Source organism: Salvelinus fontinalis, chromosome 35, assembly GCF_029448725.1.
Source record: "Salvelinus fontinalis isolate EN_2023a chromosome 35, ASM2944872v1, whole genome shotgun sequence".
In the NCBI taxonomy this organism is placed as follows: Eukaryota; Metazoa; Chordata; class Actinopteri; order Salmoniformes; family Salmonidae; genus Salvelinus; species Salvelinus fontinalis.
Window position 1 is genome coordinate 16,408,096 of NC_074699.1, and position 27,211 is coordinate 16,435,306.

At 40.4% G+C, this 27,211-nt stretch overlaps 4 protein-coding genes across 9 annotated transcripts in view; 2 read left to right on the forward strand and 2 right to left on the reverse strand.

Moving 5' to 3' along the window:
- Positions 1 to 2,994: 2,994 nt before the first annotated feature.
- Positions 2,995 to 14,409, reverse strand: LOC129834397 (IST1 homolog). 2 transcript variants are annotated; one of them, XM_055899326.1, is made up of 11 exons: positions 14,302 to 14,358; positions 13,734 to 13,887; positions 13,547 to 13,643; positions 10,356 to 10,536; positions 8,404 to 8,491; positions 7,920 to 8,003; positions 6,777 to 6,887; positions 6,423 to 6,581; positions 5,969 to 6,094; positions 5,350 to 5,395; positions 2,995 to 5,217 (listed from the first exon to the last, which is right to left on the reverse strand). In XM_055899326.1, exons 2-11 carry the CDS (start codon positions 13,734 to 13,736, stop codon positions 5,045 to 5,047), a joined length of 1,068 nt encoding a protein of 355 aa, XP_055755301.1. In that variant the 5' UTR covers positions 13,737 to 13,887; positions 14,302 to 14,358; the 3' UTR covers positions 2,995 to 5,044. The 2 variants fall into 2 exon arrangements, with proteins under 2 accessions (XP_055755301.1, XP_055755302.1); XM_055899327.1 differs by lacking the exon at positions 13,734 to 13,887 and having other exon boundaries at positions 14,302 to 14,409.
- A 726-nt stretch (positions 14,410 to 15,135) lies between these two features.
- On the reverse strand, positions 15,136 to 19,901 carry LOC129834396 (U3 small nucleolar ribonucleoprotein protein MPP10-like). Its single transcript, XM_055899325.1, has 11 exons — positions 19,801 to 19,901; positions 18,732 to 19,416; positions 18,456 to 18,616; positions 18,151 to 18,331; positions 17,873 to 18,014; positions 17,662 to 17,729; positions 16,920 to 17,057; positions 16,690 to 16,800; positions 16,064 to 16,171; positions 15,646 to 15,876; positions 15,136 to 15,420 (listed from the first exon to the last, which is right to left on the reverse strand). Exons 1-11 carry the CDS (start codon positions 19,884 to 19,886, stop codon positions 15,271 to 15,273), a joined length of 2,061 nt encoding a protein of 686 aa, XP_055755300.1. The 5' UTR covers positions 19,887 to 19,901; the 3' UTR covers positions 15,136 to 15,270.
- Positions 19,902 to 20,085: 184 nt separating this feature from the next.
- LOC129834398 (methylmalonyl-CoA epimerase, mitochondrial-like) lies at positions 20,086 to 22,994 on the forward strand. The gene is made up of 3 exons (XM_055899328.1): positions 20,086 to 20,174; positions 20,427 to 20,770; positions 20,896 to 22,994. Exons 1-3 carry the CDS (start codon positions 20,147 to 20,149, stop codon positions 21,046 to 21,048), a joined length of 525 nt encoding a protein of 174 aa, XP_055755303.1. The 5' UTR covers positions 20,086 to 20,146; the 3' UTR covers positions 21,049 to 22,994.
- A 952-nt stretch (positions 22,995 to 23,946) lies between these two features.
- Positions 23,947 to 27,211, forward strand: part of LOC129834399 (amyloid-beta A4 precursor protein-binding family A member 2-like) — an 82,045-nt gene continuing 78,780 nt past the window's right edge. For 3 of the 5 annotated variants that reach the window (XM_055899330.1, XM_055899329.1, XM_055899332.1), the window contains exon 1: positions 23,947 to 24,080. The gene's annotated coding sequence lies outside the window, so the exon portion shown is untranslated. Of the gene's footprint in view, positions 24,081 to 26,816; positions 26,973 to 27,211 lie in introns of all 5 variants that reach the window. The other 2 variants (XM_055899331.1, XM_055899333.1) reach the window with 2 other exon arrangements.

A 27,211-nucleotide genomic window follows, 5' to 3' on the forward strand; every position in this document is an offset into this window, starting at 1 on the left:
GACGGTCTGGCTCTGTCCTCGAGATACGACTCCGCTATCTGCATCCGGTTGTCTTCACTCCACTCCCCTGCTACGACGTGGAAAGCCATCTTCCCACAGAAACTAGACAGTTGGATAGTAACTTAATCGTGATCTTATCATAAACCAGACAGGTGGTTTCTATACATTTTTGCAAAACATGTTCTAACCCCAGACAAATGGTTCCTATCCAACCCTTATGGAATCATTCTTGTACTCAAGAGACAGGCCACTTTTGTACTTTCCCTATGCCTCAATACAATACACATAGATTATTCAACCTAACCCATAACAGAATAATTACTACTGATTTGCTAATTATACAAGAAAGGGTGCTCAGGTCATAACGGTCTCCAAAAAACTCACTGGGCAAAGACATGTTGGAGTTGTCAACAAATGGTTATTCAGTTTAAAATCAAACTGTTGATTTTTGGATCACAATTCTTTGATGTTGGTATTGATAATGGTAACAATGTTGACTGAACCAATTGAGTCACTCACTCCTCATTCCCGACATCAGAACTGACAGCTGATAAGGAGCTGAAAAGGTGACAGTTTAACAGTCTGATGTGACAAAGAACAGAACTCTCCTCTCCTCATCAGAAACCTATTAGAGTCTGTATAGTTGTCTTTCTCTCTCTCTCAGTCCACAATGTTAATATGTTTTTTCCTCTGCTAGTTAGCACGCACAGTGTAGTGCACAACCCCCCTGTAAGGAAAGTATGCAAGGTCACATTATCTCGAAGACTAAGAATGCTAAATAAAACAACAATCTAAGTCCTTGCATGCCTCCCTGGGTAATGAGAAACAGGCAGCTCCACCAAAACATGACATTTCTGCTGAGGGCTTTGAGATCCATTGTGCAGTACATGCAGTTGATAATGTGTTCATTCATTTTGTGAGTCTCCATAGAACTGAAGGCTGAACCTGAGAAAATGTGTGTGTTTGTGTAATCCGTCATTTAATCTCTGCAAGGCTTCAGTATCAATGGAGATTGCCATAGAGGTAAATCCCACTGCAGCAACAATGGTGGTCCAATGGTCAGACAGAACGTTATCCATTCCAAACTAATATCTGACCCCAGTTAAAATGATTTGGGCCCTCCGCAGAATAGGTTTTTAATAAAAAGCACAAATTAATGAATTCAAGTCTATGTGAGAAATTAATTTAGTACATTTCTTGGGGAATTGCCAGCTAATAAAATTTTGGAAGAGGGGATATTAATATTCTCGGAACTTAAATTGAGTCAGTCAGAGTTTGGCCATGAGCAGAAAGGAGAGGGCTTCAGGGCTTCAACCTCCGCCTGGGTGACTCATGGCAGGGAAGCAGCCTTCTCCAATTGGTTGTTTTCTTTTTATTCTTGCTATTTTAAAACCCTTCGCTAAACTCTCTCCCCTCAAACTCTATACTCTGCAGAGAGAGGGTTGTGTTGTCCTCAGGTAGAATGTAATAAGAATAATATTATATTGTGTACAGTAACTTAATTGTCTTAGTTGATCTTTGTTGTTAGGTCAAACCAACCTGAGAAACCAGGACTTATTCTGCTTCATTTCCCCTGTGCGCTTTACTCAATACTCCAAACAGCGGAAAATCACTGAAAATGTAATTAAACTTGAAAGTGTTTTTCGACAGTAACCTCACTCATCACCAGGTGCGAATGTAATCGTATGTGGCATCAGAGGACCTTTTCACAGAACATTATTAAAATGGGGCCGGTGGAGAGCATTGGCTGAACCGGGGCCAAACCCCAAGACCCATCAAATGTTCTCTCAACATCAACAAAAAATCCAGCACTGAACAAATCCTAGTTCTCCAGTGCGCAAACATGTAAGCCTATGTAGTTAGCAGTTTGAGCAACTTTAGGCTTATGTTTACTGTGAACACTCGGGCTGTACCCCGCAGCCATTCCTACACCACCAGACATGTATGTGCCCCAGTCTCTCTATCCCCTACTCTGCCACATACAAACTGCATGACCCCTGTCTGTAAACAGCACCATGCAGAGCTGAACACCAGTGGACTCTTAAAGACTATCCTCTGCCCTATCCCTATCTCAGAAGGGGGTAGCAGCCTTTATTGCCACCAGGGAGAGGAGACAGAGCTGTCAAAACAGCTCATCATCGTCCATAGTCAGAGACGTTTAGTGGCGATGCACAGTGACTCACCTAGCTGGGTCAGTTTGACACTCTCAGAATAAGCAAATTCATGCAGCTACAGACAACTTAGAATAGAACCTCTCAGACAGCCATCTGGACAGGACACTCTGTGATGTGACCATGAATACAATAGGAGAGCCACAGATCAAAGACCACTCTGATGTAGCATCTCCTCTCTTTGAAGTTATAAGGACTCTGAGCACTGTAGGCCAGTGGCAACTTAATTGGGGAGGATAGGCTCATAGTAATACCTGGAACGGAGTTCATGGAATAGTATCGAACACATCAAACACATGGTTTCCAAAACACATCAGGCAAAAGGTTACGTTAGCATTGACAAAAGCCTCAAGCTCCTGAGAGTTCCAGGAAAACACCCCATTGCGATGCTACAGATCTACACAAGACAATTGTCAAACAAGCCTCCCTCTGCAGGAACCTGGGTTGTGATCTGCAAGCACACATCTTGGGAAACTTCCTGAAAAGGAGCTTCCACTGAAGTACACTTATTTTTATTTCTGTTTGTTTCAAGGTATTTTCAAGGTCATTGAATGAAACCCTGCTCTCTTGGAGATGGGTCCCTCAACACTTAGGAGACACGTTTCTGTGTCCTTTGTTTAACACTTTACCTGCCACATCCACTGAGGCATCCATATCAGTCAAGCTTCACTGTTCATGTAGTAATTTACCCTCTCTAGTGGCAGTACTAGAATCTACACTGCACTACCAACTGAGTTCCTTTGATTACAGTAGAACTGCTTCACTTGACAAGATATGACAACACCGAAACAATTACGTCTAAGAAAATTAGCCACCCCAGAACTTCAATTAGAAAGATGTCCTTTATTAGACAGAAAAAAACATAGGCTATTATCTGTTTTATGTGACAAGATATACAGTACACTTGCTAATCAAAGTTGGTATCAAACATTCTTCAAACAATCCTACATTACACCTTAGAGGATGATCAGTCAAAGCAGTGAGCGGGTCACTGTACACTAGTGTTAGTCTTATTTTAGGATGGTGGAGTAGACAGCCCTAACTTCCACCCATAATATATTAGTGAAAGCAAGCTATAAAACAAGAACAGCAAATCCACCCCCCTTTCTCACCTTCATCAAAACTACTTCTTCCATCACCAAGATTCAACACATTTTTATCAAACACAAAATCAAAACTTTGAACAACTTTCAAGAAAGATTATATATGTTACCAGTGATGTAAAGTACTTAAGTAAAAATACTTTATAGTACTACTTAAGTCTTTTTTGGGGGTATATGTACTTCACTATTTATATTTTTGACATCTTTTACTTTACTACATTCCAAAAAATAAAAAATGTTTTACTCCAAACATTTTCCCTGACACCAAAAAGTACTCATTACATTTTGAATGCTTAACAGGACAGGAAAATTGTCAAATACACACACTTTTCAAGAGAACATCCCATGTCATCTCTACCGCCTCTGATCTGGAGGGCTCCCTTAACACAAGCTTATTTTGTAAATTATGTCTGAGTGTTGGAGTGTGCCCCTGGCTCTCCGTAAATTAAAAAAACACAAATATTGTGCTTTCTGGTTTGCTAAATATAATTAGAAATTTATACTTTTAATACTTAAGTATATTTAAAACCAAATACTTTGACTTTTACACAAGTAGTATTTTACTTAAGTAATTTTCTGTTCAGGCATCTTTACTTTTACTCAAGTATGACAATTGGGTACTTTTCCCACCACTGCATGTTACGTGTACATATTTGAATATACTTTAGAATGGGAAGGCCTCTGATGATGGTAAATGCAGTGTGGCACATATAGGACACACATTCATAGATAACATACTGAATCACACTATAAACCTCTTTTACACAAAGAGGAAGAACCCATTACATTTTGAGAGCCGTATTTACATCAAACTTACATGGTCAAGTGGTTTTTCATATGGAGTATAATTTCTGTCACTAGTCAAATCATGCATTCCATTTGTCAATTCACTGCATGGGTTATATTACACAAACACGGAAAGTGCATGTATAGGGTTAAACTAAATACAGTTTTTTTTTTTTTAAAGAGGATTTTATTATGAGAAAAAATATGTACAAAATAAACATATTTTCCAACTCTCGCCTTCAACCTACCAACATATTTTGGCTGTACAAATAAAACAATTCCTGTAAATAGCATTGTGTATTACATATTTCAATTTCCTACTTTATCAATCAAGTCTGATTGAATCCCTCCACCCCATGTAAAGTAACAGATCGGCCATAGAACTGGTTTCAGACGTCACCAAAGGTTCAGAGCCAGAGTACTGAGAATAAAACCCAACAGACAGGGTGCTACGGCCTTGAATATGTCCTAGGCCTGAATTTTGACACAATGGGTGTGCCAGAAAACAGGATTTTCTATTATGCGATTCAGTGACCGGTAAAAAATTGTTTCATGAAACCCACAACGACAAACTATTGAGATCCTGTATTACTCAATCCAGTCTCTGGACGAGAGACACTATTAGATTATTCGACTATTCGATTATTAACCAAATATTGGCTCATACTGTGAGTCAAGGGGATACGTGACAACCATAGCAACGAGAAAGATTGAGGTGTTACATAGATTACTAGTAACAATCAGGAAGGCCATTTTATATCCAAAGTGCTCATATAAAGATCACATCTATACGGCCCAGTTTTGATTGGACGTAGTCGATAATATAATGTACTTCCAAATGTACTGTCAAATAGCCCTCTAAAGGGCCTTCACCTGTTTGAATGAGGTACAGTTAATGTTAACATCAGTGCCAATCCAAATATTTCTTGATACTGTAGCTGCAGTGACTGACAACACAGTATAGCATGATGGGATACTGGAGGACTAGGTCTTCTTCTTCAGATCCTCAAAGCGGCGTGACAGGTCATCAAAGTCGATGTCATCAGAGCTCGCAGTGTTTCGTCCAACTCCAAAGGAGGAAGTGGGAAGCGTGTCGGGAACTGAGGGCAGCTCAGGGAGAGCGTTGTTATCGTAGATCTGGGAGGAAGGCCCGGGGCCTGTGGAAAGAACATAGGTTTAGAATGACATTACAAATACACCCCAATGCAACCCTTATGCAAGAAGCAAGCAACAATATCGTTGAAGAGATTGACGTGTAGAAAATGAAATATTATTTGAAAACAACTTACCAGAGACCTGGGATCGATCAGAAGGTTTAATAGACAGCTCATCAATCTAAAAAATACACACACATATCATTATCTCTCTACCCTGCCTGCATGTTGACATGTTCAAGTTGTATAGATACATGAGAAGGCAGAGAAAAACAATGTTTGGATATTAGTATGTGTTTGGGGGAGGAATAATCATTGAAGTAGTGCATTGCAGAGAAAGTCAACACCGCTGGGGTAAGAATTAGCTTTTGCTTTTTGCTCATAATATAACTAACCTCAAATTGCATTCACTTCACTATGAAGAACATTGCTTCCCTGCCACATCCAGTAACATACTAGTTTGACAGCAAGCATATCTGTTTCAGCATATTATAAATCACTCAGAGCATTCAAAAGACAGTCGTATGCAGTTCAGCACAAGGTTAGTGATTAGCAGTTAATACCAGCTATGACCGTTTCCACATTCTATCTGTTCTTATCCAATCCCTATCACGTCCCTGAAGCATAGCACTGTCCTGCAGAGACAAGCGATGGCACAAGCAAACTATAATGAACTCCTCTTCCCTGAAAGGTGAACTGGCCGTCTGTCCATCTGTCTGGAGAAGCAGAAGGGGCAGGGGGCTCTGACACTTACAGACTGGTAGGTGGGAGGGCAGCTCGGCAGCTCAGGGGGCGGCCCTCCTCTCATTGGAGGCTGGAAGTTGTTAAAGGCATCATATGTGCCAACAGAGGGGCAGTTGAACCCTATGGGGCCGGGCATCTAAAGAAAAACCCATACATGTATAAAAACATCACATTCATATCAACATCTCTATATTTCTTAAAGCTGGAATCCTTAATGGTGAAACAGCCATGTCTGTTGGCGGTATTACAACAACAACGAAGTTACTGCAAACAACTAAGACTGTTTTCTTCCGCTCTGACATCGTCGCACACGCGGAATAGAAAAGCACAATATGTACTGCTGCACGACCAATAGCGGTCAGCGGCGCTGTTTCCCCCCTACGGCGGACTCCATCTGTAAGCAACGATCTCGCCAAACAAGAGTGGTGTCATTCAAGACACTATTGGAAAAAAGATGGTCTTACGGCTCCTTTGGGTGTTGGGTAGCTGAACGCTGATGGGGGGGCCATGGGCATAGGCATGGCTCCAGCGGTGAAGCCGCCGCCACCACCTCCTCCGCCTGGCTTCTTGAAGTCAGAGTCCACGTCTATGAGGTCAGCCTCCTCGCCTGTACACACCTCTGGCTGCGGGGGGTGTGTAACATTAAAATCAAATGTTATTCATCACATGCCTAGTTAACTATTTAGCAGTCTTGGGGGGGGGGGGGGGGGGGGGCTTTCCGGGTCCTGTTGGTTCTAGACTTGGTAGTATATAAATAGTAGAGTCAGTCAGGGGGTGGGCACAGGGAGACAGACAGGTTATCATCATCAGCTACTCACTCTGACCATGGCGTCTGACTCGTAGGGCACGTTGTAGTTCTTGGCAATCTCAATGAGGTAGCGCTCCACCAGGATCTTAGGAGGAGCCTCTACACTCAGTTTGTGCATGAGCTATGGGGTAAAGTAGAGAAATATACCAATCAAAAGTTTAGATAAGTTTAAATTGTAGAATAATAGTGAAGCTATGAAACTATGAAATACCACACATGTAGTAACAAAAAAAAGTTAAACAAATCTAAATATATTTTAGATTCTTGGCATTCTCTCAAACAGCTTGATGAGGAATTATTTTCCAACAGTCTTGAAGGAGCTCCCACTTTCCACCGGTCTAATGTCCAATGCTTGCGTTTCTTGTCCCAAGCAAGTCTCTTCTTATTATTGGTGTCCTTTAGTAGTGGTTTCTTTGCAGCAATTCGACCATGAAGGCCTGATTCACACAGTCTCCTCTGAACAGTTGATGTTGAGGTGTGTCTGTAAAGCATTTATTTGGGCTGGAATTTCTGAGGCCGGTAATTCTAATGAACTTATCCTTTGCAGCAGAGGTAACTCTGGGTCTTCCTTTCCTGTGGCAGTCCTCATGAGAGCCAGTTTCATTATATTGCTTGATGGTTTTTGCAACTGCACAAAGTTCTTGAAATGTTCCATATTGACTAACCTTCATGCCTTAAAGTAATGATGGGACTGTCATTTCTCTTTGCTTATTTGAACTGTTCTTGCCATAATATAGACTTGGTCTTTTACCAAATAGTGCCATCTTCTGTATACCACCCCTACCTAGTCATAACACAACTGATTGGGATTTCTTTCCTTAATGCGTTTGAGACACAAATTAATTTTAAGGAACACCTGTTAATTGAAATGGATTTCAGGTGACTACCTCATGAAGCTGGTTGAGAAAATGCCAAGCGTGTGCAAAGCTGTCATCAAGGCAAAGGGTGGCTACTTTGAAAGATCTCAAATAGAAAATATATTTAGATTTGTTTAACACTTTTTTGGTTACCACATGATTCCATGTGTGTTATTTCATATTTTTTGATCTACAATGTAGAAAATAGTACAAATAAAGAAAAACCCTTGAATGAGTAGGTGTCCAAACTTTTGACTGGTACTGTATCTTGAAGCAGATCATCTCAAAATGCATACCCTATCATTGACTGTCCCGATTTGGTTTGTCCTACAGAGCTTGCCATACTCCTTGCTGTATTTGGCACACAGCTGATCAGACACCTGTATGGAGAAAGCACAGTATCAAGGATCACAATATAGCAAAAAGTGTACAAACTGCATTACATTTTTTTTTACTGAGGACTAGTTTCAAGTTCTTTTAGTCGTATGTAGGGGATACGCACTGTGTACATGGTCCAACTAAATGCCTACTTGCAGGTTCCTTCAACAATGCAACAACAATAAATAATAAAAAGATAAGAATTCGAACATTAAGTAAATGGCTCAGTAGAATAGAATAATACATAGCATAAGTATAATACAGAAAGGCACAATTTATAGTCCAATAGTTACATGTGTATTGGGGAAGGGGCAGGGGTGGGATGCAAGGGTTTAAATTAGGCAGTATGATAAGACTAGTCCAAGCGACTAGACATGTTAACGCACATTGCATACTACTCACAATTTTAAGCTCGTTGACCTCAGACTGCAGACGTGGGGCTGCCCAAATGAGAGTGGACACAGCCTCCTGCAGGCCAGGGTCCAGCTCCCTGTCAAGAAACAGACAAATAGGTGTTAAGGACATGGCGTGACAGATCTTTTTCACTCGTCTGAACGCTCAAATTAAAAATGGTCTGTAACATCATGGGCCAAAAGGGAGGCATAAAATTGTGTTGTATGATGCAAGGAACCACTTTACAAAATACCTTTATCATTACCATACAGAGAATCGTAAAAATGTAAGCCACCCTCCGCCTATTGACTTCTTTGCATATGTCAAAAAAAAATAGAACACAGCCCCTTAAAAAAAATACATGTTTTGTCACATACACCAGATAGGTGCAGTGAAATGTGTAGTTTTACAGGGTGAGCCATAGTAGTACTGCAGCCCCTGGAGCAAATTAGTGTTAAGTAACTTGCTCACGGGCCCATCTACAGATTTTTCACCTTGTCGGCTCGGGTATTCCAACCAGCAACCTTTCGTTACTGGCTCAACGCTCTAACCTACAGGCTACCTGCTGCCCTCTTAAGGCTCTCCTGGAGAATGGTTGGCAATCCTTAAAATAGCGTAAATCATTTTTACACTTACAAACAAATACTATTTAATGAATAAGGGATCAAATGGCTTATGTCGGCTACTTCAAAGCAAGGTAAATTACTAACCATATGAAGGTTTTCGTGGAGAACTATTGGCAGGATAGGAGTAATTTCAAAATTAGGCTACTCTTAGGGCCCGGGTGATACTCGTTAGTACCGTGGCATGGAAACAAAACACAAAGCGGATTTAACGTCTTTAGGAAAACAGCCCTAATGTTGGAAACAAACATTATGTTGTCATCCAGTCATTTATGTATTTTCTAAGCTACAGCACACAATATTTTACATACAGCAGGTTTTTAAAAAGGAACAAAGAATTGGATCCGCTTCGGGTTTTCATTTTTGCCATGGAAGAAATATTGCGCCACTGGTATCGTCCAGGCCCTAGCTATTCTAATAATATGTTTTAGCACTGTCAGAATGACATGCCCAATGTTGAATAGAGGGGAATAGAGTCAACTCCCAATTGAGTGTTTGAGATGCGTTTTTTATAACAGGAGTAGGTTAACGCTTTCATCTGCGTGAAGGTAATTTATTCAAGAGCGCTAGACAACATAGGTCATCGGGACATGACATTAATAGCATGCTATTAGCTAAATACTTAACTACCAAGATAACTAACCAGGCTACACCATATGTTTTGAATTGGCTAACTAGTCCGTTTGTTTGTCTATCATTATTTTATAGGCCATAGTCTAGCTGCTGCAATCTCTCCCCGCAGGCCCAATGACACTGGCAAATACTCATGGGATGCACACATGACTTTTCCAGGATTTTCATGGCCGTATAATCCGTTTGTAAACCAAAAATGTACTGTCTCTGGGCAAATAACTCACTAACTAGCAAGGAATATCAACAAATACCCTGTCAATGCAATAATTCTGCTCCGATGCGCTCTGCAGAAATTGGGAGAACAGCGCGCAACACATTGGTCCAATTCTGATCGGAGCAATTTTAGCATTGAATTTTTTAGCATGTCCATCCAGACAACTTACAGTAAATCTATATTCTTCTGGTCCGACTACTTGTTTTACCTGTCCCGGACAAGCATTAAATGTCAAGCCCTGAAGGATAAACTCAAACACCGATAATAGGGCAAGGAGTTTTCCTTGACCAGAAGAAATTTTGTCTCTTCTTTCAATTGCCTTTACTCGATTCCTTGCATCCTCTCTCGTCTCTGTCTCAAAACGCATTGGAAGAGAAGTCCCAAGGCTTCTCCCCTCATCCAATGTGTTTTGAGGAGGCGGCAAGGGGGCAAGGAAATAAACAATTGAGAAAGAGCCTCCTTTTCCGAGTCCTCTAGGCTGGCTCATTTACTTCATGGACTGGATGAGGCCAAAGCGAGCCAGCAGCAGGTCACAGTAGAGTTCTAGGATCTCCATGGCCTCTACCAAGTAGTCCTCTCTGATGATGTGCTCCACACGGATCCGTGCTCGCTCATCCTTCCCTGTTGACAGGTAGTCTGCAATTTCCTTCCGCGCCTTCTGAGCTAGCTCAGCTACAAAGAGACAGAAGATCCATTCTGTAAGCATTTATTTTAAAGACAACCCGAGATACAAAAATGTCAATTAACAGAGACGAGGCTACAGCTTGCACGTTGTTTGTGTGTATGTACAGTACCAGTCAAGAGTTTGGACACGCCTATTCATTCATGGGTTTTTTGTTATTTTAACTATTTTCTACATTGTAGAATAGTGAAGACATCAAAACTATGAAATAACACATGGAATCATGTGACAACTAGAGGTCGACCGATTAATCGGAATGGCCGATTAAATCGGCCGATCATAACAATCGGGAATCTGTATTTTTGGGCGCCGATTAATTTTTATTTTATTTTTTTAACACCTTTATTTAATCTTTATTTAACTAGGCAAGTCAGTTAAGAACACATTCTTATTTTCAATGACGGACTAGGAACAGATTTTTAACCTTGTCAGCCCGGGGGATCCAATCTTGCAACCTTACAGTTAACTAGTACAATGCTCTAACACCTGATTACATTGCACTCCACGAAGAGCCTGCCTGTTAGCGAATGCAGTAAGCTAAGGTAAGTTGCTAGCTAGCATTAAACTTATCTTATAAAAAACAATCCATCAATGACTGTCATTGCTCCAATGTGTACTTAACCATGAACATCAATACACAAGTATATATTTTTAAACCTGCATATTTAGCTAAAAGAAATCCAGGTTAGCAGGCAATATTAACCAGGTGAAATTGTGTCATTTCTCTTGCGTTCATTGCACGCAGAGTCAGGGTATATGCAACAGTTTGGGCCGCCTGGCTCTTTGCAAACTAATTTGCCAGAATTTTACGTAATTATGACAACATTGAAGGTTGTGCAATGTAACAGGAATATTTAGACTCATGGATGCCACCCGTTAGATAAAATACGGAACGGAATAAACGTTTTGTTTTCGAGGTGATAGTTTCCGGATTAGTCAAAGGTATATGGTTTAGAGAGAAATAGTCAACGCGTTATAATTCCTGTAATAACTTGCGGCTGAACTTGAAAGGGGTTCCTTAGTTATTTTACCGTTCATGTCTTCCATAGAGAATGTCTTGATCTACTTCAAATAAGGTCTGTGTTTCGTGCAGGCTTAAACCGCCTCGACGTTTTGATACCTGTGTAAATCTCACTAGGATAAGGTAACGTTTGTCAACATATTTTCATGAATCCACTCTACAAAAATAATTATCTTCGCTTATATTTAGCAGAGTTACCTTGTCCTATGCATATCTACACAGTTATAAAATTGGCACGGTGATGTAAGCCTACACGAAACACAGACCTTATTTTTAGTGAATCTAAAAATATCCTATGGAATAAATGAAGGAACCGCTTTTCAGATTTTGCTAGAAGGTGTCATGGGAATTATGACTCGCACTTTGGTTGTCAATTCTTACCATGCCCATTATTAAAATAGGATTTCCTGCATATAGAAATTAAAGTTTTTGTTTTCAACATTCATCACAGGTAACTTAAACTCTATTTTTATTCAAACAGTTGAGAGTATTTGTCTCCTAAGCAGATTCTTCAGTATCATTGTCACTTCAGAGCTGTGTGTGGTGTGTGTGTATTTATGTATTACATTAAGTTAAAATAAGTGTTCATTGTTCATTCAGTATTGTTGCAATTGTCATTATTACAAAAATGTGTGTGTGTATGATATATATATAAAAACATTTTTTTTCTAATAAATCGGCCGATTAGATCGGTATTGGCCTTTTTTGTCCTCCAATAATCGGCATCGGCGTTGAAAAATCATAATCGGTCGACCTCTAGTGGTAACCCCCAAAAATGTTAAACAAATCGAAATATGTTTTATAGTTGAGATTCTTCAAAGTAGCCACCCTTTGCCTTGATGACAGGTTTGCACAGTCTTGGCATTCTCTCAACCAGCTTCACCTGGAATGCTTTTCCAACTGTCTTGAAGGAGTTCCCACATATGCGGGGCACTGGTTGGCTGCTTTCCCTTCCCTCTGCGGTCCAACTCATCCCAAACCATCTCAATTGGGTTGAGGTCAGGTGATTGTGGAGGCCAGGTCATGTGGTGGGAACCACACATGCAGAGATCAGCCGTTCACCTACTCCGCGTCTCACAAAGACACGGCGGTTGGAACCAAAAATCTAAAATTTGGAGTCATCAGACCAAGGGATAGATGTCCACCGGTCTAATGTCCATTTGCTCATGTTTCTTGGCCCAAGCAAGTCTTCTTATTGGTGGCCTTTAGTAGTGGTTTCTTTGCAGCAATTTGACCATGAAGGCCTGAATCACACAGTTTCCTCTGAACAGTTGATGTTGAGATGTGTGTTACTTGAACTCTGAAGCATTTATTTTGGGCTGCAATTTCTGAGGCTGGTAACTCTGATGAACGTATCCTTTGCAGCAGAGGTAACTCTGGGTCTTCCATTCCTGTGGCGGTCCTCATGAGAGCCAGTTTCATCATAGCGCTTGATGGTTTTTGCGACGGTACTTAAAGAAACGTTCAAAGTTCTTGAAGGTTAGTCAATCCGGAAAATTTCATGTTTTAAAGTAATGATGGACTGTTGTTTCTCTTTGCTTATTTGAGCTGTTCTTGCCATAATATGGACTTGGTCTTTTACCAAATAGAGCTAAATTCTGTATACCACCCCTACGTTGTCACAACACAACTGACTGGCTCAAATGCATTAAAAAAGACAGAAATTCCACAAATTAACTTAACAAGGCACACCTGTTAATTGAAATGCATTCCAGGTGACTACCTCATGAAGCTGGTTGAGAGAATGCCAAGAGTGTGCAAAGCTGTCATTAAGGCAAAGGGTGGCTACTTTGAAGAATCTCAACTATAAAATGTAGATTTTTTTAACACTTTTTTGGTTACTTTATGATTCCATGTGTTATTTCATAGTTTGATGTCTTCACTATTCTACAATGTAGAAAATAGTAAAAAGAAAGAAAACCCTTGGAATGAGTAGGTGTGTCCAAACTTTTGACAGGTACTGTAGTTGCCAGACTCACTTTTCTTTTTCTCCAAGAGTTTCAGGCGATTGATCACCAGTCGGAGATTGACCCGGAGTCTTTCTGCTTTGAATCCTCCACCGAGCATGATGGCCAGCTAAGGAAACAAAATAAGTTGGTATTAAAAAGAGGAGCCAATACATTCAGGCAAGTCTGACTATTTCTTTGCCACACTGACATCACCCACCATATTGTTTTCACCTATCCTTTGATCAGAGAACGTGAAGATGAAGGAGGTGGGGGAATAAGGAGAGGGAATAAGGAGAGGTTTCGACCCTAGTGAGTCATCGCCATCGTATGAGCGTGTTGATGGCCACACCAGTAACTACAGGCAGGTAGGACTGAAGCGGGCATATAAAACAGACAGCCATTGAACTAACAGTAGTATCCACCCTCTGAAACCAATAACTGGCTAACTTACATCGCCTCTATCAGCAATTCAGAAAGCATACACATTTTACTTAGTTTAATTAACAAAATCCACGTTCATGGATCACATAGTAAAGGAAATGGTTAGCTAACTAGCTAGTTTGCACAACAAGGATGAAGAAATCTAGTTAGCTAGCTACTAGTAGTTATACTAGCAAGATAGCTAGCTAACGTCAGCTAGTTTGATAAACAAAGCAGTGATGTTAGAATCAAAACGTTTCCAGCTAGCTACAGTAATGTTACCTATAAAAAACGATCAACCAATAAAAGCATAGTATATATAATAATGTACATTTTATATCTAATACACCATTTGTTTACATTACCTGTTAGGATCGTTAGCTAGCTAAACAGCAACTTGTCGTGTTGCTTGACTTCCGTGAATGTGAGCCTTCCTATCCCACAAAGAAACAGATGACAGTGACGTCACGGGACATTTTCAAAACGTGGCCGGTTTACACCTGCTGTTTACACCACTAGAAGGCGATGGTGGATTGGAGAGGCATAAAATAGATTTCAAAGAAATTAGACCCAATGCCATAAATGTACAGTACACTAGCTACATAGCCAGATATGTTTTGAGAAAGACAACCACAATATAGCTGATCAAACTGCACAGGGCAGCAAGACCGAGTTTCAAAACTACACCCCGCAGCTCTTTTTTCTTTAGATCATAAAAGCCCTTTAAATATTCACTCACATGAAAAAGAAGCTGCAAGTAGTAGTAGTGTGAACTTTGAACAAGCACTAATGTAATCAATTATTTAGCTAAATAATAATACACGTTATCACGTACACCGGAGGTGCAGTAAAATGTGGTTTTACGGGGTCTACTCATTCCGAATACCTGCGGGTTTTCGCTCCTCCCTTGTACTTGATTGATGAACTAAGATCACATTAGTAAGGAATTCCCATCACCTGGATGTCTAGGTCTTGATTGAAACAAAAAAAAACAGCAGACCTTCCATGGAATGAGTTTGGCTCCCGTATTACAGGGTCAGCCATAGTAGTTTGGTGACCCTGGAGAAAATTATGGTTAAGTGCCTTGCCCAAGGGCACATCAGCAGATTTTTCACCTGATGCTCACAGATCGATTAGCTGAACAGATTAATAGTGTCAATCTAATTGGTCACAAAAAGTTAGAATAAATTACATCGTGACAAGTTTAGCTTTTTTTTATTGCAAATTACAAACTTGCGAGCACTGGTTAACATAAATTGCAGCTCTCTCTTTAAAAATCTGTACAAAGAAATACGCATTACCATAACACATACATCATCATAACAATCTAAATGTTACAACTTGAGTTTGCTGGCTGAGACTTCTTTGTGTTTCTTCTTCTTGGAGCCCGGGTCCTTGGCTCCTTTGATCTGGCTCTTCACTTGGTCTTGTAGTTGGGAGAAGAAGGCGGAGGAGGAGCGGAGAGCTTTATCCTTCCCCTCATCCTTGAACAGAACAAATAAAAAAAGCTCAACATCTATTTTTAAGAAACTATTTGCAACTGTGACAGCTGAATCATAGCTATTGTAATAAATACAAATGAAAATGTGTGGAGTACACAATGGCCTTATCAGTCTATAATGATCACACAAATATAATGGAGGGGCTTTCATTTGAAAAACAATGTTAACTAAATATAAAAACGAGACATGCAGAAAGAAAACACTGACCTTTAATAATGTTGCTTTGCCTCCCTTTGTGAGTTTCTTGAGGTTTTCTGCCACCTCTGCTTTTGATTGTTTCTTATTCTCTCCAGTTCTGTTAGCCTCCTTCAGTTTCTGTCTCTTCTCCTTCTCGTGGATCTTGATGCGCTTCACCTTCTTCTTCTTGCGTCTCTCTCGTTTCTTGTCTGTGGGGGTCTTTTCAGAGTCACCCAGCACGTCTCCAGCCTTGTTCTTCCCCTAAGATCAGAAAGGAAACGGTGTTACCCTGGCCTCAGAAGCATCTACTAAAAGGCTACTATGATGGAAAACACAGTAGTTCATTGGCTGTATTCAACCCTTGAATGCTTTTGTACACGTCAGTATACTCCACTAGAATACGATTTCCAATAACATGAAACATTATGGAGAGGAATGCATGACAAACCTTGACTTCCTCTGGAGCCAATAGAGTGGCATTACTGGCACTGACTGGAGCAACTTCCTCCATAGCAATAGAAGGCAAATTGGAGACAACTTTCACTTCAGGAACAGGCTGCAGGACACAAAGAAAAGGTCAAACATATCAACATTGTGCAAAAGCGTTCCCTTCATTATAAACTGGGTGGTTCGAACTCCGAATGATGATTTTCTGACAGCCCTGGTATAGCACTGTATTCAGGTATGACAAAACATTTATTTTTAAACCACGGCCCAGGGCTGTATCCAGGCAGTCCGCCATGCATAACAGCCCTTAGCCGTGGTATATTGGCCATATACCACATCCCCTTGAGCCTTATTGCTTAAATATAGCATCTTTAAAAGGCAAGCATAAATTCTGGTTGTCATGCAAATGCTAGTTTTCCACATAAAACATACAAATACATGACAAAGTACAGAACAATAATAGACAAGATCATAACATATTACATTAAATAAATAAGTTATATATAGGAAAGACAGAGACAACAAAAATACTACTTACGCACTATTCTTATATACAGTACAGTTAAATTAGATCTTTAAAAAGATTAGAGATGCTGTGAAACAAGATGCTTTTTTAAAGCAACTCACCGGTTTGGGTGTGAAGTGGAAGTTAGAGAGAGCGTCAAGTTTAAGGAATAGAGAATCCATGAGCTTTTGAATTTCTGCATGGGCTGGGTTTTCTTCATCCTCTGTCTTTTGCTGAAATACAAGGGAAATAGATAGAAATAATATAATTAATTCAACAAACAAAAAATGCTTTAATTGCAATATAGAAAAAAGCCAAGTATGTTCACACTAAAATATAATGGAATAACTACCTGATTCTGCTTGAGGTACTCTTGCTCATAAACCTCTGCAAGGCTCAGCTTGCTCTTCTCATGGTCCAGAGTCAGCCTCTTCTTGTACTCAAATACCTCTTCCTTAGGCTTCTCCTTGCGCACCACATCATCCCACACCTTCGGAAAAATACAAGACAGAAAATAAAATCACCTTTGAAATGTGCCAATGTGGTTACATCGGAACTAAATACTGGATAGACCTATACTTGTTCTACCTATTTACTCAATGAAACGATGATGACACATTCAGCTGGATCCAACTGAGAATAGTTGTTCAGTTTGTTGTCAAGATTGAGTTATGTCTCTAGAGACGGGTTAGCTAACAACGTCACGAAAACGATGCACGCGATTCAATGGTGCAGACGTTTGTGTGATGTTGTGATTCTGAATGGCCAGATACAGTAGCTAGCAACAATGACTGACGCTGCCATGTGGAGAATCATAGGTGGCTCTTTTCAGCTAGTTTTATCTTGTTCTTGATACTATGTCTTGTTTTGAATGACGTCTATGCTAAAATGGCTCAAATTCACTAGCTAGCAAAAACGATAACAATGTACTTGAAAGACAAGTTCTCATTGTGCAAATGTATGTTTTCAATAAACAGTGGAGACGAAATATAGTTTACATGTTGTCAACAATCTAAGCCAACCCAGTCTGTTTTGCCCCCTAGTTGAGCATTGGTCAGTTTAGTTGCTAAACAACCGACCGTCTATACACTGACCTGGTCTTTAATCCTCTGCTTGATTATGTCCTCCAGCTGCAAAGTGGTTTCCTCTGTTACAGCAGGGGCTGAGAGAAAACAGAGCAAAATGTTACCTGACTGAACAAACACCCTCTCTAACACACACAAACTTGCAGTAAGTAAAATACTAAACCATCTCAAACGGGACTGACAGTTAAACTGAACAGACTGACAAGCATGTGGTACGTACCCATCCTGGAGGCTGAGTCAAATGCCACATCCACCTCAAGAAGGCTGTTCTCTGGACGAGTCTGAGCAGACACCTCTCCTGTTAGTTGCCATGGCTTTTCTCCCATGGCAGCCTTTTCCAAATCCTGTATCTTTTCAGCCATCTGTGTAAGGTAAGAATTTACCATTTCATTAGTCTGCTACATAAAGTTATATATACAGCAGATGAAAAAAATTGTAAATTAAATGACACCCAACCCAATTTAGATATTCTAAAACAGCCCCTGAGGAAAAGCTTGCCTTGTCTTGTCGTTTCTCAAAGGATGATTTGGGTTCAGATTTTGTTGCATTTTGAGACTTTCCTCCAAAGATGTCCACCATGTCTTCTCCCTCACTGTCATCACTTTCTGCAGGTAAGTTAAAGGTCACCCGTTTCAAAGCCTCCTTGGCTTGTCTGCACTCTTCATCCTGAACGAAGTCCCTAAAACAGCAAAGGAACAAACAACTCTTATCTTAAGTACAAAATTAATATCCCTGCCCTATATTCCTTTTTGATGCAATTCCAACCATGACATTCATATGACATTCCTGCATCAGCCACTTACTCATTTTCTTCTTCTTCGTCATTATCATCACCTTCTTCTTCTTGCATCCCATCTATACTGTTTTTCTCATCCTCTGCGTCTGATTGGTCAGCTATTTGTGCAGGATCATCATCCACAGCATCAAAGAAGTCTTTGTACTTCAGATTCCTGGAACTTTTCAGCTACAAAAAGAACATAGTACATTAATAGGAATTCAGTGTGTCTGTCTACAATAATGACCAGAAACACCACAGAACAGTAGCCAGATCTGGCAGAGAGAAAATCTATGATACATACTGCGCTTGTTTTTTTTGTTTTTTTGGAAGAAACATCCTCACAGAAGAGGCCTATGTCATCATCATCTCCAGAGGGCAAGTCCTGGAAGTAGTCTACATCACCGTCCCCCTCCTTCCCCTCCCTTCTGTCCATATCATCCAGAAAGGACTCCATCTCTGAGAGCTTGAAGAACCTGTCATCAACCTCTGATGGAGGACCCAGTGGTTTTGACTCTCTCACCGCTGAGCATTTCTTCTGTTTAGCTTGTTTTTCTAATGCGTCCACATCAAAATCTACATCAGAGTCCTCGTCTGTGTTATCCCCTCTCAAGGCATCCATAGCAGTTTTAAGCATGGGTGGTTCTTCTCCTTGCCCATCATCTTCCAAATCCCCATCTCTCGTCTCCTCTTCTATGTCTTCACCATCTTGTTCAACCCCTTCATCTGGCTCCGCATCAGCATCCTCTTCATCAAACAGGATACTCAGAGCTGTATCCAAGGCAGCCTGACTCACTGCTGTCTCAAAGTGCTTCAGCACTGCAGTATTCTGGAGCTCCAGCTCCTGCCATATCTGTTCCTCATCAAAGTTCTCAACCACCAGCTGGTCCAGAGGGCTTCCCTTTGAGCCTGCTGGCTCGTGGGTTTTGTGTAAATCATACAGGGTCTTCGTGAGATAAGTGAAGTCTGTTGCCACGGCACCCTGAAGACTATACACAAAGAAAAAATACAAATGGCAATGTTTGTTAGTATTCTTCAAGTAGTACAGCGGTTAGTAACGTTAGCAGTCTTCTTCAACCAACTCTGGCCTTGAAAACCCACGGGGTGTGCAGGGTTTTGTTCTAGACCAGTACCCATACCTGGCTCAACTAATCAAGTGTAGCTAAATTACTAGAATCAAGTTTATCGGTGCTGCTGGGCTATCTTTAAGAATATTTGATGACGTGGTCTGGCTAACCAAACAGGGAATGCTTGCAGATGTTTGCTTGCTATATGCTAGTTAGCCTTAGCATTGTGTAACGATGGCAGCAAGTAAATTAATTGATTTTTAAGTTAAACATATCTGGATATTATTATAAAAATGTTGCACTTACCTAAGAAAATGTTCTGGATGTGCAGTTTTTATGTTTAGTAGCGTTAGACAGCACTCCAACGTGTTACCTATGTCCCCGGTAGCCATCGTTGTTCCTCACATGTGAACATGTGTGTAACAAGAAGATATGCTCCCCCCGGAAACAATCTCTGTTGTGCTACAAAGATCCGGATAGCAGGTCAGGTTAAGATTTAGCAAGCTGGATAGACAACATGAATATCTAAAATAACTGTATTTACAAGTGCAATGTACGGTTTTTAATTGAAAAGCAATATAAGTGTGCTCTATCCCATTGTCTTGACATTCAAAGCGATTCGCTATCCTAAGTTGCACGATTTTTCGAAAATATGGCGGCGTCCGTGTTGAAGGTTGCACGTAAGTATAGATATCTGATAAATATTGTTTCACATGTCAAAAACAGTCTCGTTAGACTTGATCTCAGGCTACACAACAAAGTAGGCTAAATCCACCGTTGTTAGTGCAGATTTACTTTTAGCAAGTGTTCCCTGTTGCTAGCTGCTTGACCTCTCCAGGTAGCATATTCAATCAAATAAGTCCCGTACTCCGGAAAGAAAAACAACATGGCATGGTATGGCTGTACTAAACACTTAATTTATTTTGTTACAGGTCTCTCAAAGTGTGTTCGTCACACTTATTCTCCAACCCTGAGGACACTTTCAACCTCAACACCACTCTGCCAAGGTATTCCAGGATCTGTCTGGAAACTGGGAAGGCTAAATCACATCGCTATAGCTGTACCAGACATGGAGAAAGCCACTGCTCTTTACAGAGATGTGCTGGGGGCTCAGGTCAGCGATAAAGTTCCCCTTCCTGAGCATGGAGTCTACACTGTCTTTGTGGAGCTGGGTAACACCAAGCTGGAACTGCTGCACCCACTCGGGGAGAAGAGCCCAATCACAGGCTTCCTACAGAAGAACAAATCTGGTGGGATGCACCATATCTGCATTGAGGTGAGTCAGTCTGAGCAATGCTGCATATGCTGTTCAGCCCACGTGAATGGGCTGTATTCACTCACTCTATCCTTGTCTCCTCATCTGTTCTCTAATGGAATTGTATGTTATTTTTGTGATTTCAGGTTGATGATATCAGTGTAGCGATAGTGGATCTGAAGGCTAGGAACATAAGAACCCTGTCAGCTGAACCACGGATAGGCGCTCATGGGAAACCTGTCATGTTCCTCCACCCAAAAGACTGTGATGGAGTACTTGTGGAACTGGAGCAAGCCTGAATACCCACAGGTCTCAAAAACTCTGTAGTTCACAATTATGCGGTTTGAAAATTGATTCATTATAGCACTTTTTCAACCAGTAATAATGATAGCAAAGGTAGATTTTTTAAAATATGTTTAATACCAGGTTTTTGATCCATTTAAAAAAAAAATCTTTATCTTCATTAAAAGTAAGTGTCTATTTGCCTCTGCTGTGAATAAATTATATGATTGACTCTAAGCACTGTATGGTGTGTAAAAAATGTCAAATGTATTAATTAATTTCTCGTGCAAGTCAAACGTGAAGTGTACACAGATAAATGTTTTTTATGTGAAACAACTCAACATTTCTTTTCACACTGATTTTAACTGAGATGATAGAGCTGCTGGGAAATATTTATTAGGAGCAAATTCAATAATCATGCACCTTTCAGCTGGCTCTCAGAGGAATGCTCTCTCATTGTGAAGAAAAGCAAAATGGCCTTTTGATTTGCAACTTCTGATAATTTCATTTGAGCTTGCTATGCAACAGGACAAATGTCTTAATATAAAAATGTATAAACAGATATGTTAAGCATATATTGAGTGTAATAAGGTTGTTTCAGTGTACTTAAAGCATTTAAGTTTAATTGCATGGACATTTTAAGCAGCCTGTCCAGTCTTACCTTTAGTGTTGCAGCAGGCTTTTCTTATTTCCTCAGTGCCGTAGTTCCCCAGGCTGTTGGGAATTGGAGTGAAGAAATGCGAAAGGAACTTCCTCACAGTTTTTGCATGAATATAAATTCATAGCCTTTAGCATATATTCCTAATGACATTAGTCAGGCTCTTGTTTTGGAACTACATTTCAGGCAATATGTTTATGTCACTGACTTTCTGCAGTGTTAAACATGTAATCGTTTAATTTGCTGTGAAATAGGCACATTCAGTAGCTTTGCCCATCATTTGTCACCAGTCTGGTGCCTAGATCAACTCATCCTCTGCAGCAGAGATAACTCTGGGTCTTCCATTCCTGTGGTGGTCCTCATGAGAGCCAGTTTCATCATAGTGCTTGATGGTTTTTGCGACTGCACTTGAAGAAACTTTCAAAGTTCTTGAAATGTTCCATATTGACTGACCTAAAATAATGATGGACTGTCGTTTCTCTTTGCTTATTTGAGCTGTTCATGCCATAATATGGATTTGGTCTTTTACCAAATTGGGCTATATTCTCTATACCCCCCTACCTTGTCACAACTGACTGGCTCAAATGCATTAAGAAGGAAAGAAATTCCACAAATTAACTTTTAAGAAGGCATACCTGTTAATTGAAATGCATTCCAGGTGACTACCTCATGAAGCTGGTTGAGAGAATGCAAAGGGTGTCTTTTTGAAGATACTCAAATATGAAATATATTTTGAATTAACACTTTTTGTTACTACATGATTCCATATGTGTTGTTTCATAGTTTTGATGTCTTCAATATTATTCTATAGTGTAGAAAATAGTATAAAGAAAAACGCTTGAATTAGTAGGTGTTCTAAAACTTTTGACCGGTAGTGTATCTTGATTACATAACTATTCAACCCTCTGACAGTGATTACAGCTGTGAGTCCTTCTGGGTAAGTCTCTTAAGAGCTTTGCACACCTGGATTATACAATATTTGCACATTATTCTTTAAAAAGTTATTCAAGCTCTGTCAAGACATTTTCGTGTCTTGCCATAGACTTTCAAGCCGATTTAAGTCAAAACTGTAACTAGGCAACACAGGAACATTCAATGTTGTCTTGGTAAGCAACTCCAGTGTATATTTGGTCTTGTGTTTTAGGTTATTGCCCTGCTAAATGGTGAATTTTTCACTTAGTGTCTGTTGGAAAGCAGACTGAATCAGGTTTCCTCTAGGATTTTTCCTGTGCTTAGCTCTATTCCATTTCTTTTTATAAAAGAATAAACTGTAGACTCACACAGTGAGTCCTTGCAACTTTGCAACCTTGCAACCTGAATTTATTTAGTCATGCCATAACAAAGGGATTGAATTGTTATTGACTCAAGACATCTCAGCTTTTCATTTTTAATTAATTTGTAAAAATGTCTAGGAACATAATGTCAAAGTGGTATTGTGTGTAGGCCTGTGATACAAAATCTCAATTTATTTAGTTTTAAATTCAGTCTGTAACACAACAAATAATGTGGAAAAAGTCAAGGGGTGTGAATACTTTCTGAAGGCAATGTAATTCTTTCATAACTTGCCACTGGAGCAAAGATTAATGGATTCTATTGCGTGATATGAAGTACGATGGTTTCCAATTTCGTCCTCATTCTGTTATGTAATGTCATTTTGCTTAATATGATCACTCAGTGAGCTGCACATGGATGCATTAGGAATAAATACTGGCTTATAGATACATTCACTCCCCATTCAGTGAAATTTCTTTAAATTCGTTTTTAAACAAAAATGTCACCCTGTTATATGACTGGTTATCTTAGGTAAAAATAATAACCTCTCATATCCAATTATGCAACAATAACATTGTAGTTACTTTTGCCACTACCATAAAAGTGATTTGAAAAGTGAAGAAAATATGATAGAGTTGTTTTTCTCCCATCTATGCATACTTTCTGTTAGGCTATAGAGTGGCTATAGATTTGCTATAGCCTATTAATTGTGACCAACACAAAATAAATAGGATGTCAAATTATGGTGTTTTGTATGGATCGCACTGCACTCTTTGTAAGCCTATTTTTTTCTTTTTCTCCATGACCTTTTCCGTCTCGGTGATCGGGTGGGGTTTGAGTCTAACGCCTCTGGATGCCGCCACTCCACCGTACCGACCAGAGAAACACAGATGTTTTACAAACTCTGTGGGAAACTCAATGGGGAGAACTGCAGTGGGGTCTTTATACACGTTCCGGGGCCGCTTCAACTGGTACTTATATTTTTCAGATTCCGGGGCTGGTCCGCTTTCTCTCGATGTAATCTGATCCCGTGCAAGTGTCTTGGAAGCATCATCAGCTTTCACAATTCTAAAAGGGAGGTGACTTGAGCGACCGAAGAACATACGTTGAATTCAGCAGGTAAAATAGTGTGGCCTTCATTTAACTACATAGAAATGTTTGATTTATCATTACCGGTGTGTCGAAAAGAAAGGTGCTTTTTGGTCCATTATTCCTAGAGCATCTTTTGAAGAGAGCGGACAGTAACCATGGCATAGGCTCATCATCATTGCTGATAATGTAAACCTAATCTGAACAAATTGATTGTCAAAATTGTATCTGTAATTTATGGTGTTATATGGAGAAAAACATTCCGTGGCCACATCTACCTCAGATGTTGTCAAAATCGTAGCATAAAGTAGCCTAGCCATTGATAAATATTGAAAAAATTATATTTTGTTGACTTGTGTAATTGTAAGGTGATCTATGCCCTCTCTGTCTGTCTCTCTCACACACTCTGTCTTTCTTTCACACACACACACACACACACACACACACACACACACACACACACACACACACACACACACACACACACACACACACACACACACACACACACACACACACACACACACACACACACACACACCAGCTCCATAACCATGAACAAAAAATGGACTGCTAATGAGAACTGTCTACTTTTGATGCTCTTAGGGTTGATTTATTTTGTCTGTTGTGTACCACTCTGTTCCAGAGCTAGCCATACAAGAGGACAGAGCAGACAGCACACTCACTGTAATTATTTTTGGTGTGTTGTTCTATAGAAACTCAAGGCGACATGTCAGGGTTGGTAAGCTCAGTGGAGTCAACTCATGTCCGGTCTGTCTGATGTTGCTGCATATTGATAGAAATGTATTTGAAAGCCAACATAAAAGAAAGCCCAACTAAATCTGAAATTGGCCTTTAAATTAGACAAAACCATGTTCTGATTACATTTTGATTGTCCTTTAGTCAGGCTTGGTAGGAATTATAACTGCTTCAAGGCTGTAGAATTGTAAGATGACAGCTTAATGACAGCATGTTTGGAATTTTTGCCTTCGGGGTTTGATGTCAGTCTTAGCTCAATACAAATTTTAATGAAGATCTTGATGTTTTTATTCATTTACACTATATATACACAAATATGTGGACACCCCTTGAAATTAGTGGTTTCGACTATTTCAGCCTCACCCATTGCTGACAAGTGCATCAAATCGAGCACACAGCCATACAATCTCCATAGACAAACATTGGCAGTAGAATGGCCATACTGAAAAGCTCAGTGACTTTCAACGTGGCAAGTCCGTTTGTCAAATTTCTGTCCTGCTAGAGCTGCCCCGGTCAACTGTAAGTGCTGTTATTGTGAAGCGGAAACGTCTAGGAGCAACAACTGCTCAGTCGTGAAGTGGTAGGTCACACAAGCTCACAGAACAGAACTGCCGAATGCTGAAATGCCTAGTGCGTAAAAATCTTCTGTTCTCGGTTGCAACACTCATTGCCGAGTTCCAAACTGCCTTTGGAAGCAACGTCTGCACAATAACTGTTGTGCTTGATGAAATGGGTTTCCATGACCGAGCAGGCGCACACAAACCTAAGATCACCATGCACAATGCCAAGAATCGTCTGGAGTGGTGTAAAGCTCGCTGCTATTGGACTCTGTAGCAGTGGAAACGCGTTCTCTGGATTGATGAATCACGCTTCACCATTTGGTAGTCCGACGGACGAATCTGGGTTTGGCAGATGCCAGGAGAACGCTACCTGCCCGAATGCATAGTGCCAAGTGTAAAGTTTGGTGGAGAAGGAATAAGGGGCTGGGGCTGTTTTTCATGGTTCAGACTAGGCCCCTTAGTTCCAGTGCGGGGAAATCTTAATGCTACAGCATACAATGACATTCTAGACGATTCTGTGCTTCCAACTTTTTGGCAACAGTTTGGGGAAGGCCCTTTCCTGTTTCAGCATGACAATGCTCCTGTGCACAAAGCGAGTACAAAAATACAAAAATGTTTTTTTGAGATTGGTGTGGAAGAACTTGACTGGCCTGCGCAGAGCCCTTACCTCAGTCTCATCGAACACCTTTGAGATGAATTGGAACGCTGACTGCGAGCCAGGCCTAATTGCCAAACATCCGTGCCCAACCACACTAAAGCTCTTTTGGCGGAATGGAAGCAAGTCCCCGAAGCATTGTTCCAACATCTAGTGGAAAGCCTTCCCAGAAAGTGGATGCTGTTATAGCAGCAAAGGGGGGACCAACTCCATATTAATCGCCATTATATTGGAATAAGATGTTTAACGAGCAGGTGTCCACATACTTTTGGCCATGTAGTGTATCTTCCTTTCAGAATGACTGTAAATTAGATTACAGTAACATGATGACTGATTTTGAAGATGAATAAATACCGTTTTTTGGGTTGTTTTACATAATACATCATTTAAATTAAATTACGTTGAACCAACGTGGAATAAACATTAAATTGACGTCTGTGCCCAGTGGGTAGTGTCATATCATGAGCAAGTTCATCACCAAATAACATTTGCGTGATAATACTTGCACTTTGTTGTGATTTTACATTCACATTTGGAAATTCTGCTTAGTAAATGGGCATTCTGTCCTAGATTAGGTGTCTTGTTTAAAAAGGTCCCCCTGGGGAGCCTGGGGAAGGTGTGCAGCTCTGGAGGCACCTTGGTACCCAGCAGGTGGGCTCACTCCATGGCCGAGACCTGCTTCACGTTCTGGCTGGTTGGCGCCTGGCGGCCTGCCTTCTCCTGACCCTCTCCCCTCTCCCAGCTGTCAGAGAGGGTGCTTCTCTACTCGTTCCTGTTTTATGTGTGCCACAGGAGCTGAAGGACAAACACTGTGTCGCAGCAGCCTGCTGGGATGCTATTCATGCAGCAGCAGGAGAATTCTAAATTGGACTCTTGCGGATGAGAGAGAGAGCCAAGAGAGAGGTTGTACTTGGGGATCATGTTTCCCTTCTGCTCAGGCTGACCAAGGTGACGATTATTATGACTTGGACAAATTAATCAGCTAGGCTTGATCTCTGTTTTAATAGATAAATAAAATCTCTGCTTTAATAGATACATGGCTATTACTTTATTTACAGCAGCATACTGTACACATTATCAAGATAATTCGATTCGGCTGTGGTCCTGTGAATGACAGAAGCAAGTGATGTCTCCATAGTTCACATATTATGTTTGAACAGAACTGTTTTCACCTCAAAAGCTACTGT